This window comes from Triplophysa dalaica, chromosome 7 (genome assembly GCF_015846415.1).
Source record: "Triplophysa dalaica isolate WHDGS20190420 chromosome 7, ASM1584641v1, whole genome shotgun sequence".
Classification (NCBI taxonomy): domain Eukaryota; kingdom Metazoa; phylum Chordata; class Actinopteri; order Cypriniformes; family Nemacheilidae; genus Triplophysa; species Triplophysa dalaica.
The window spans coordinates 22963695-22976521 of NC_079548.1; the positions used below are offsets into that span (position 1 = coordinate 22963695).

At 39.6% G+C, this 12827-nt stretch overlaps 1 protein-coding gene across 1 annotated transcript; it reads left to right on the forward strand.

The window, feature by feature from the left end:
• The first annotated feature begins 2913 nt into the window (after positions 1-2913).
• Positions 2914-11359, forward strand: prkacaa (protein kinase, cAMP-dependent, catalytic, alpha, genome duplicate a). Its single transcript, XM_056751748.1, has 10 exons — positions 2914-3199; positions 5094-5155; positions 5514-5642; positions 5725-5823; positions 5927-6009; positions 6328-6454; positions 6915-7010; positions 7521-7643; positions 7722-7886; positions 8117-11359. Exons 1-10 carry the CDS (start codon positions 3067-3069, stop codon positions 8240-8242), a joined length of 1143 nt encoding a protein of 380 aa, XP_056607726.1. The 5' UTR covers positions 2914-3066; the 3' UTR covers positions 8243-11359.
• The last annotated feature ends 1468 nt before the right edge of the window (positions 11360-12827 follow it).

The window sequence follows — 12827 nt, forward strand, 5'->3', positions numbered from 1 at the left end:
ATTTAACATTGTAAAGAAGTCAGAATGCATGACACATCGTTGCAGGGCAGCTTTAAACAAATATGCAGCGCATCGCGTAGTTCAAAGTGAGATTCTTCTTTAGTAAAATGAGCTCACATATACAAGATTCATATTTGACAAGCACGTGGTAGTTGTTAATTTGTCACTTTGTGTGCCTATGTCTCACTTTCTATAACCAAACCAGTTCCACACCACCTCATCCTTTGGGGTTTTTTCGCAGGGAAGAGAACTCGCTACTGCCACACAATGGCAGGCAGCTTCCTTCATTTTCAAAGTGAGTGCGCAGTATGTGTAGTTATGTAATTTGCGACCTCATGTGATCTCTACCGCGATAGAGACTATAGTCCAAAATCTCTATCGGTTGACAAATTTCTACCGGTTAATTGTGTCTACCGGTATATCGCCCAACCCTACTTCACTACATTTGAATGACAAATGTCTCACTTTTCTTGCCACACAAAAAATTATTTCCTTTGCCATCTGTACCCTCCGTCCCACATTTGGGAGAGACTATACGATAATTGCAGAACAAAGTGCAAAGAGATAACCAAATATCTTAAAATATTGAGCATAATCATCAGATGTCAAAGTCTGGAAATACAGCCATTCAGCTCTCGCACAATCGTTTCTCTTTACGTCCTTGTAATCAGTCCGGTTTTTATAGAAAAACAGGAATGAAGAAGCATTCGTCTTTGACAATTATGTCTTTAAATTGGATCTCAGGTGAAGGACACCACCTATTAATGATGTGATTTTAATGCGGTGTTCATGATCAGTCTAAATGCTGTAAACATATAAATGTTCCAGAGACCTTCTGCTTTAATATAATTATAACTTACTATGATTATTATTAATAATTATAACAATTATTAATTTGTAAATCGCAATGAATCCTATGTGTGGCCATTTGTGATTTCGTTACGAAGATAAAGGAGGGGATCGGGGGTTTTCGGCAGTTTAACATAATTTTGTGTTATTTTCCAATGGCATCTGATGGATGGGACCCGGAAACGGGAATATTTGCATTTTAGTTCGTGATGTCAGGCTTAACAAGTGGATGTGATGTCAGGTTTATTAATTTACGAATCAGCATTCATGAGGTGCTTTGCATTGACTATTTATGGGTAAAAATGGGCGTGTACAGGGTGGGATGTGAGGCTGATTCACGTACACACACTTGCAGGTCACCTGTGATTTTTAAAGCGAATATTGCTTACAGCTGTGCATACGCACGGGTTTATAAGTCTGAATATTTTTTGCCATACGCTATTTGGGGCTTTCTGGCGCACGTACAATTTTAGTAAGGATCCTACGCACAGTTTTATAAATGAGACCCCTGATCTCTATTTTATATACATGGTTGAAAACCAACATTTCCCATGAAATCATTTTCATTATAAATAAGCCTTTTGAGCAAAATTTTTTATGTACTTGCTAAATGACTCATTTAAAAAAAGTCACAGTTTGCAACATTTAACATAATATATCCGTCACTGTGCGCTATTAATCTCTGTGTAGGCAAATTCTACTGAAAATCATATATCACCCAAAAAGTATCTATTCATGGATTCATTTGGTTTAGAGATTGTTGAAAATATCATAGGTGGAATGAAGATTGGCTTAAAATGTTCACCTCTTGGTGAATGAACATGATACTGCCAGCACACACACACGCATTCTGGGTACAAAGCCCTTTTTATTCATTTGATGTTTGTGCTGTTGCCTGGCGTCGGCTCACCATTTGAGAGTTCCAGGGAAGCTGACTGTCTGTCTCCTGGGAGACCCGTTCAGTGCGTCCCGCTTTTTTTGGGGTGTCCTGGTGTTTTTCTGTCCCTGTCTGAATTATGGTAAGCTATGTTAGCTGTATCTCTAGTTCATACATTGTTCATAGTTCATAAAACTGCTCCACAACCTTTCGATTTCTAATGTGATGTGCTGTAAAAAAAGAGCGCCCCCTAAAAGTAATTTTTGGTTCAACTCGTTGTAAATGGCTCTGCTTGTAGAATCCCACCAGGGCACTTGGATGCGTTTCTTCTTAATAGGTCCAACTTGAAGAAACTCTGTGTCCACAAAGTTAGCCCAAGGTAGCGTGCCAAGTATCCAAGAGCTGAGAAGAGATTATACCTGGACTAGAGTAGCGGCAATATGCTTGAGAAATGAGGTCAGGGAGGAGGGAGAGACTTACCAAAGGTGTCACTGTCTCTTGAGTCCCCACCTGGCCGAAGAGGCTAGATCAAGCTCAGTCTTTTAATCCATCAGTCTCTAACCCATCCTGTGGCTCTGTCTCACTCTTGCTGTGCCATGATGTTTATTCTCTCAATGAGACTGAAATGCCAGGCCTGAGGCGCCATCTTCTGCTTCTCTCGGATGTGTGGGCTCTTAAGCGACCATGCAGTCAATGCGCCCCTGGCCGACCCTCTTTGGCTTGCGTCAGAGCGAGCGACAACGGCCGAGGGCCAACCTGATTGATCTGGTTAATCAATTGTGGACTCTGTCCACAGGAGGACAATGTCATCACTGAGTTTGAGGGACCAAAGGGACACTCGGAACACCACAAAACGCACCCTCACACTGATGCTTTCTAGGCTATGACTCCGTTAATTTCTTCAATCTGTGGCAAATGCTATACTGTCTGTTTTTTTTGTCCGTGCATCTCATTGGACATGACACTTGTTATAAAAATGCGCCTCCCCTTAGTGACCGGGCCCTTGTTCGGATCAATCGAGTGTATGTGCTTGCGTGTGTGTTCCACTTGAGGGCGAGTGGAATGGCTCTGTCTACAGAATAAATATTGATACAAACTGAGCATGAGGCCGATTGATTGGCTAGGGTGATGTCCGCACAGTGGAGCTACAGAAAGGCTTTAGTTTAGCACACGGCGCGTTGGGAAGAACTGGAACAGACCACCATCCGGAGACCGAAGCAGCGTTAACACGCACCTGGAACTTTGGGTTGAAGTGGATGAAAGGTTCCAGCGAACACAGACCTCACAGGGGGATGTTATCCTGATGCTTTGAGGAAGACAGAAAAGTCTCGGCAAGGCCGATGTGTGACCGAAAAAGCTCCAGGAGGCATGCTGGGAAGCGGGAGTCTCGTTCGTCCAGTGGAGCAGTGGAGGGAAGTGGTGGTGGTGGTGGTGGAGGAGGAGGAGTGGATGGTCCCACGCTCCTGGTAGATGGTAAGTGCTTGGTGGACTTTGTGTGGGAATTAGTCATTTCCCTCTGGTAACCATGGTATCCGTTTGGAAGGGAAGCTAGGCACCAAGGCAAGGATCAATCATTTCCTGAGCCACTTAAGAAATTGCAGCAGAGCTATTTTTGATTTTGAGTTGTTCACGTGGCAAAGATGTCGAGGACTGACCTCTGATTCGAGCACTTTTTTTTGTTGTGGCATTTTATGGACCATTGTATCGTTGTCAAGTTCAGGTGAACTTTGATCACTTTCCATTCCCTCGCTATTATCTCTCATTACAGTTCCTCTTCTGATTTAGTGTAAATATGACTCCGTGGTCTCGTGCAATCCCATCAGCCACGTTGGCTGTGAGAGAGGCACTCATGAAACTCTCTGAGATATATGGTAGGGGAATTGACGGGAAGTTGTGGGGTGAGGCTCTTTGTCTCTGGTTCTGCCAAGAGCTTGCGCATTGGAGATAATTGCAATACATTTGAGCTTGACTAACTTTACTTAATGCTGTCTGCCTCTTTCACTGTTGAGGGAGATTGTTTAATGCACATATTTAGATTTTATGAGCATTCCACTTCGGGAATGCTTCACGTGGGTGTGTCTTTAAGTTTTTTTGAATGTCTTCTCTTGGTGCGGCAATGGCAACAGTTGTATCTTCTAAGTGCATTTCCCCAGAGTAAACAATTATGTGGAATGATCCAGAGCTTACGATTTTAATGTTCCCACACAGCATTTTAATGAAAAAGCTCTGAGAGGTGGACATACCTGATTTCGGACTGTGTTTCGTTAGAACTATGCGTGTACGTACATGAGAGCGCAATAACGTGAAAGAGAGTCAGTAGATATTGATTTGGGTCGGTGTTGCTCATCTGTCATGGTGTGCTCAGGAAGTATTAGATAACATGAGCTCGATGTGGTTTTAACAACAGTGGAAATTAGAGCGGCCCTAACCACGAGCAGACAGCGTGAGGGATCGCCACAGGCTCTGAACACACAACAAACATGATTTAAAGGGAAGTGGCCCAGAACTGTGGGTAATGTAGTTTCAAATTTGGTTTTACGGTAGAGAATCTCTTCTCACTCGGAAAGAGTCTCATTCACATGGATGGAAATATATTAAACGTGTTTTTTTGGCATATTTATTGTTTTTTTTATAACCGTGGATACGATACCATGGTTATTGGTATTTGGTTTTTGGTTTACTAAAACCTCTTTTACTAGGTTTTTTGTACTAAAACCATGATCAGTTTGGTTAAAAGTTAAAAGTGTCTGCACAAAACACCATGTTGGGTGTGTCTTCCATGTTCAAAGCAGAAGAGCTTGTTTCTGTTGTTTATCTGAGTTGTGCATATGTAGTTAATGTAGAAAAAAAGATGCATTGGGAGTTTATCATCTGTTCGTTTCCGAAAATGTCCATATAAGACAAAAATACTATAAATAATACATTTTGCTTCAGAGGAAGTGTGAATACTAGTTTTCTAATCTAGGTTTGTTCTGCACAGCTCAGCTAAATGGCTTAAGGTGCTGTCATAAATAAAGGTAGACCAGCAACTTCCAACTTGACGTTTAAAAAAAAAAAAAAATCTCACCGTCCTGTTACAAACTTGTTTCTTTCTTATGTGGAAAAGAATGGGAAATACATTGAGAAATGTCAAATGTTGTTTGGTTTCCAACATTCGTCAAAATATGTTGACATGAGGCTGAGCAAATGATGAAAGAATGTTTGGGTCAACTGTCTGTTTGGGTGTCTTACTTGAGTCGACATGCTTAACAGATATAATAAGCAGTGTACTTTCTTTTCACTTCATTAGCTAGTGCAATGCTGTACAACTGGTCTGTTGCGGACATGGATGACTCATGTGGTTTCTCCTGCATTTTCTCTTTTACAGTTAAGGAGTTTCTCGCTAAAGCCAAAGAAGATTTCCTAAAAAAATGGGAGAACCCAGCACAGGTCAGTTGAGTGTGTTTATACTGATAGCACACAGTCTCACTTCCTAACAGCCATTGAGCTTATATGAGTTATTTGTATGCCCCCTTCTGGACACAGGGTGAACTGACTTTTTACAATTGAGGACCTGCATGTTTACTGCTTTGGAAAAACAAAACGCAAAGTTACAGGAATTTAATACCTAATGAAACGACATTTAAGTTCCTGCACAATTTCAGGTTCTTAAATGTATGGACATTTGTGACATCTACTGTGTTCAAACTATATTCATTTTACTGGTGTTATTCTAAATAATTTGGGAGAATATCCATTTTTATGTTCTGTTTGGATTGTGCACCTTTATCTTTCTTTTTATTTACAGAACACTGCATCTCTGGAACAGTTTGAGAGGTTGAAGACCTTGGGCACAGGCTCGTTCGGTCGAGTCATGCTAGTCAAGCACAAAGAATCAGGCCAGCATTTTGCCATGAAGATCCTTGACAAACAGAAGGTAAAGCTGGATGGATATGTATATGTACTGTGTGCGTGCGTGCATGTGTGTGTGTTGCTTCTTATTCTACTGTGTCTTTCAGGTGGTGAAACTTAAACAGATAGAACACACGCTGAATGAGAAACGCATCCTTCAGGCGGTCAGTTTCCCATTCCTGGTGCGATTGGAGCACTCATTTAAGGTATGTATCGGTCAAAAGTGTTTAATAGATTGTGTATACAAGATGAAACACTGAAAAGCAATATTATTTTGTAAAATTGTATTCTTGTGGTTTTACTCTTTAGGATAATACTAACCTGTATATGGTAATGGAGTATGTTCCTGGGGGCGAGATGTTTTCTCACTTGCGTAGAATCGGACGGTTCAGGTGAGGTTTTTTTTGGATCTTTTATGGAGCATGCTGCAGGATTTTCCTTTTTCTTTTTGTGCATATTACTGAACATTTTGCATTATTAAGAAGGCCCCCTTCCTGTCTATGTGGGCTGTACTTAACAAGAAAAGTCTGTCTTACAAAATTGTTAGGAAACTGAAGTCATTTCCATTATGTTTTCAAGCAAATAGTAGTGCATATTAAACTTAGTTCATCTTTTTGTCCTTTGACTCACATTTACATTTTTTCTGTTTAGCAGTGAGCCATAAATGGGCATTATTATTTTTCTGATCTTGTATTTACTTTCTGATGCAGTGAGCCTCATGCTCGATTCTACGCCGCCCAGATAGTTCTGACCTTTGAATACCTTCATTCGCTTGATCTTATCTACCGAGATCTGAAGCCTGAAAACCTGCTTATAGACCAGCAGGGCTACATACAGGTAAACACCCATCTACGCTATACGCGGTTTAAAGTGCGAGAGCATCACATAATGATTTTATGGCTATATATGTTTTTAAAGGTTTTCTATAATTCAAGCAAATTAATTCTTTGTTTTAAAGCGATTGTATTAGTGGTGCTATTTGGTAGGGCAAGCATCACAGTTACTTCACAGTCATCCAACTCCCTAACCCCTGGTATTAACTTTTGGAATACAGTTATAATTGGTAATCACAAACATCAAGAGCAGTAAAGTTTATCTTTCAGTTTATTTTATAATGCACATATGATATAACACAGTGATATAAGCTACGGTAATTATATTGACCTGAATATTTCATTCCGGCACATACTTTATGGGGCAGATTTACGGGCGTTTTACAACTTTGCAAATCGATTCTGTCATTACATTTGATATCTCATATTATATTTCATCTGCATTTTCATTGCTGTTCCCTCAGGTAACAGATTTTGGATTTGCTAAACGTGTAAAGGGCAGGACCTGGACACTGTGCGGCACTCCCGAGTACCTGGCGCCCGAAATCATCCTCAGTAAAGTGAGAATTAGCTGAACACAAAAGAAGTTCTTTTGAATAATGTGCTGTTTCTCCTTGTCTCTGTAATGCAGATGGATGGTCTCTAGTTTTTTTCAAGCTTGAAACTAATGGAATCCAATCAATAGGACTTCCGGTTAACTGCCACACAACAGAGTCATAAGTGTAACTTTTGACCTCTCGTGCTAGGCTTGTGTAATACTTGACCAATTTAAATGCAATTCTTGGTCCTCTGGTAATCTGTTTTAGATCGTAAAAACTTTGGGTTTGTATCACCTGTGTTTATGAAATGTCCTTTTATGTAAAAATAACCTTATTAACACGTTGCCGCTTGAGCCATTAATGTAAAATGGGCAATCCCAGGTGCGCTTTTATCTTCATTTCGGACATTCAGCTTCAGTGTTCATCCAATCAAAATCAAGAGTCTGATTCGTTTTGCAAATAAACAAATATGACCTAGCAAGCGTGTTTTTAACTTCAAGCTGTAACTTTTCTGCTATGTGTTTCTCTCAGGGTTATAATAAAGCAGTAGACTGGTGGGCTCTGGGTGTGCTCATTTATGAAATGGCTGCCGGTTACCCTCCCTTCTTTGCCGACCAGCCCATTCAGATCTACGAAAAGATCGTCTCGGGGAAGGTGAGCATTGAAACATAACGTCAACTCGATGCGATTGTTTTGGTCCAGTGTACTGACGTTGTCTCGGCTCTCTTCTAGGTTCGCTTCCCCTCTCATTTTAGCTCGGACCTGAAGGACCTGCTGAGGAATCTGCTTCAGGTAGACCTGACAAAGCGCTTCGGTAACCTGAAGAACGGCGTCAATGACATCAAGGGCCACAAATGGTTTGCAACCACCGACTGGATCGCAATCTACCAGAAGAAGGTAGAACTTGACTTAAATGATGTCCAAAACATTGGTTTTGGGATGTTTGATGGAATGTTTGACTAAAACATTGCTACGTATTGAAGATTTGCAGTTATAGCGGTGGTGTGTACAAGATCATTTTTAGAAGTTTAGGTAGACTGGGAATGTGTTTTTCCTTATGAAAAGATGATTCGAAAATATGCCTCGTAGATCAGAATGTCATCTTCGTGTGTTTGTGTGCGATTCAGGTGGAGGCCCCCTTCATCCCCAAGTGCAAAGGCCCCGGAGACACCAGCAACTTCGACGACTACGAAGAAGAAGAAATCCGGGTCTCTTTCACAGAGAAATGTGGAAAGGAGTTTGCTGAATTCTAGAAGCGGCAGCGGCAGTGGGGGAGCAGAGAAGAGATGGAGAGAATTAAATGTGGGGCAACAAAGAAAGAGTGAAGAAAATATATTTTCCAGGGAGAGCTGATGAGAGACTGGACTGAGCCTGTATCCGGTAACAACGACAACAACAACAAAAACAGCAGTGTAGAGCCCTCGCACAGCGACGAAGGGAGACAAACAGATAGTCCCAAGAGAGCGCCAGCAGTGTTGCCTTTTCAGATCCTTCATCACTTGTTACTTATCCATTTTCATCTTTTCTCTCTTGTTTGGTAGCCAGGGTCCACTGGGCAGAGATACAGTCACTTCTACAATTGGCTGGCATGGGGATATTTGTGACTTGTTTTGTTTTTCAGAGTTATAGAGGTTACTTTCCGGTACTGAATTTTGGCTTCTCCAGAGAAAATTACCCTTTATTTAATTTTTTTCATCAGCAGAGGTGTCCTTGCTCTGTAGTTCTTCGTCCTGTCACACCTTGTTTATTTGCTGTGCATCTGCCCATCTACAAGTACAGTGTTCGAGAGCTCTGACTTGTTAGAGATATCACCCGTTTCCCAACTGATTTTCAAGCATCACATCGCCAACCATTTTCATCTTAATGTACAAATGTTAATTTGACGCTACTTTAGGTTCCTACTTTAGGTTCAGAGTTGACTTCTTAGTACGAAGATTAAATTCAGATGATTCATTGTTCTAGATATGATCAGTGTAGTATTGTTCACGGGACCTGATAGTTCTGGATAGTTCACACATCATTGCCAAACATCCTTTTTATTTTGCATACTAAATGTCCCCAATTTTCAGCGGTCACCTTGTCATAAAGATAAAAAATGCCCATCAGCATCACTTCATATTATTAATCTGTAGCATGTACAGGTATACTTGAAATTTATTCTACATCATTTTATACATCTTGTCCATCTTTTCGATTCCGAAGATAGACATCCCTAAACAAATCTACACAAAACTAAAATGTAAAGGAACCATGAAGTAAGTTAGTCAAGCACAAAGGCTTGTCGGAGTTATTAGAATGATGCTTTTAATGGAAAACGGTGATACAGGACGCGGTTTCAGTGGCCACTGGATTCCTGGTCTTTTTTTCTGTCGTTTTTCCATTATTTAATTCAAAAGTCTTGTTTTTTAACCCTGCAGATCAAGTGAATAATGCTTATCAACAAGCTCATCTGAAGGTGAATTTAGGCAAACTTTGGATAGACTTCACGCTTAAAGGCTTTTCTGATGAATCTGTCCGTTTTTGTCTTAAAGCTCATCCATCAGTGCTATTGTAGACTTGAATGTGTATAATAGTGATATTGACCAGTCAACCTGTTGATATCATCCAACAAATGAATCGGACTTTCACAAGGAAAATACCTTCTATCTTGCTCTTTAACTTCGTAGGATGCAAGACAATCTACAAGCGAAAGACTTGACTTTTTTTTTAAGTTCCAAGAAGTGGGAAGTAACAGTCTGTTGCGGCGATTTTAGTTCTTTATGCGTAATGAATATTATATTATAGAAGTTGTTGAAGGTACAGTGTGTAATTTCTATGCTTTTTTCTAGTGGTGCCGAACGGAAGTGCAGTTTTATGTTCATTTTTGGTTTGGCCAATTTTGAGCCCTATGTTACAATTGGCAAAACCAGTGGTGTAAGATTTGGTGGTACCTGGTCAATGGCTGACGGGAAATAGTTTCAAACTTATTTTTTGCTGTTGTTGCATTTCTGTGTGGTGCCCCTAGTGGCACAGATATTACACACATTGCCTTTTCAGACGTTGGCTATCGCTTGCAGCTTGATCCTACACAAGTCATCTGTTCATTAGCAATTGGGTGATTTGCATTTGTGCTCTAAATGATTTGATGTTTTGTTATATAGCATAGTGTAGATTCATTTTATTTGACGTTCTCAAATGACAGATTGGTGCCAGCTCAATGTATGTATTTCAAGCGAATCTTTGTATGTCTTTTATTACCTGACGTATCTATTGAACACTGGTTGGCTATTCATTAAAGATGCCATTTTAATTTGCAGTACGAGAAAAACAATGTTCTCAGAAAATGTCACCGTAACTTGCCAGATGTACAACCGAAATGTTAATGCAACGCAGGCTTTGGCTATTCGGTTGTGCGTTTAGGAAAAGATTCAAGCAAAAGGCAGATGTTTTTAATTCTTAAAAGCTTTACGGCTTTTTTTGTCTGTGTCTCTTGGCACCTTCTAGCTGTTGCAGGGACCTTTGCTCACCTGGTTTTTTGAGACTTCACAAGGTGTCAAACAGTGGGTGTAGGCATGAGAGAAATGACTCCACCTCTCGCTCCTGAATAGCTGAAAAATGAAACGAAACAATCAGTGTTTGAGGAACGCTAGTGTACATTTTGGTTGTTCGTCTGCAATGGTCTTTTGCTGCTGGAAAAACACAAGACTACCAACTGATGCACTGAGTTAGATGATGTACAGGTTACGCTTTTTCCCTCATCTTTAAGAATTGCTGCTTTGTGATATGGAAGCGGCATCTCGTATGCAGCCGTGATTCTAAAAGCATTTTAAATCAATGACCGAATATAACTGCTCAGATGCACCTTTCATTATACATCTGTTTGTCGGAGCATGTGATATTTCTGGTGGTATTCAGATAAGGTCACACCCTCTGTGTCCACCTGGTTCTCTAGCCCCGCCCATCCCTTAAAAAATGGTTCAGACACATAAGTCCCTCATTTATCTGTCTCATGTGCATTGTCGATCATATTTTTCGTGTGCATCCCTCCATAATACAGTTTGCCTTTGTACACATCCAGTTTCCTACACTCTTCTATTTGCTTTTTAAAGAAATCACAAAGAAAACGATTGATTTACTTTTGCATATTTTCTAAGTGTATTTTCAATAACAGGAGTCTCTTTCCTCCCGACTTGGTTATGGTGATGGTGTAGTCTGTTGTACCTTTTCGGGAAACAATACTGTATATTCTCTGCCTTTAACAGTCTTAATTATTTTACCTTCTGGAGAGGTTGACGGATACCTGTAGGACACATCGAGTATGTTTAAAAAAATTCACAGAATAATATTTTGCAACATGTATCATTCCAATAAAGTTTTAATTGTTAAAATTACTTCAACGTTGTTCTGTCTTAAATGTTTTCTCTCTTATTTTGTTCCCCAAAGTTTTATACTTTTAGGAACAATGTGCCTTGGGCAGCAGAGCTTGGCTTTGTTAAGAATTATGTTTTTCTGTACTGCTTACAGAATATATACTTTGAGTAGTGTTAGAAATGTATACATGCCCGAATACTTGAACTAATAGTTAATTTATATGACCATATTCGCTCGACTTGATAAGTTATACAGTATATGAGGTGCAATGTTGTTTCGTTTAATGCACTTGAACTTCATTTATTGCGTAATTCACCAAAAATATTATCAGTGTCATTTTTAACATCTTTTGAGCTCTTGTGTGATCTCAATCTCACCTCCAAACGTTACATTATTATGCTCTATCCCTCATAGCACACATCCATTTGGCAGACATCCATTGACGTCTGCAAGACATTGTTTGCTCATCTGCAACACAATGAAGTCTGCTGGTAGATGTCATAAAGACAGCTAGAAGTTGTCTGTAAGATGTTTATTATTTAGTATGGATGTATACTGCTCCTACTAGGATGTTTAACAGCTCTTTTACACAGCAGATGTTTTCCAGACATCCAGATCTTTAGCAGTAGTTTTTTTTTGCATAATGCATTGTTTGATGTAATATTTGTAAAACATTTACAAATCACAAATAAAATGAACATTAAAAAAAAACAAATAAATATGGTAGGCTAAGCTGAAGCCAATTCCAATTTGAACATGGCCAACCTATTTGACTAGATAACATTTTAACTAAAGGGTTTTAAAAAGGGTTCACTTTTTTTCAGTAATATTAACTAAATGCCAGTTGTCATGTTTGAAATTTTAACATATGTCTATATTTTAAAGGTATTTTTCTAGTGCAGCAACCAGTAGCAGAGCCGTCAAAAAACAGAGTTACGACACTCACGTAGACGTCCGTTGCAAGAATGGAATGCGGAAGTAACATGTGTCATGGCGCTACCAATATTTCCAAACACTGCACGGAAGCCCATTCATTTCAATGTTTCCCAAACGCATTTGCTGTACAGTTGGTGCAATTACGCCATGTTTATACATTGTAAGCAGTTGGTGGACATCTTATATTCATAGAACGTAACTCATAGATAGTATCTTATTTCTGCTAACGTTACAGAAACAGCGTAGACACGTCCTCAAATAACGTTTTCAAATTAATCCAATGGAGAACGTTGTAGCGGTGTGGTATACTGGTCTTCAGATAACCTGGACACTGGTCATTCGATTGATGAATTTAAAGTTCTATTTATTATGTTATTGAATCCAAGATTTATGATCAGACTTAAATCTGCTATAATGTCAAAACAAATGCTACTAACCCCCATTTTCACAGGAATTAAACGGAAGTTTATCAAGATTCTACAATTAAAACTGGGTTTATATTTATTTAGTGCACACGCCTTCTCTGCAGTGTGCTTGCGGCATTTAAACTTT

Bases quoted from the DNA above. Each gene is read 5' to 3' on its own strand.
- prkacaa (XM_056751748.1), top strand. From the start codon at position 3,067: ATGTGTGACCGAAAAAGCTCCAGGAGGCATGCTGGGAAGCGGGAGTCT. The intron at 5,824-5,926 runs GTATGTATCGGT...TTTACTCTTTAG, and splicing joins GATTGGAGCACTCATTTAAG to GATAATACTAACCTGTATAT. The intron at 6,455-6,914 runs GTAAACACCCAT...CTGTTCCCTCAG, and splicing joins ACCAGCAGGGCTACATACAG to GTAACAGATTTTGGATTTGC.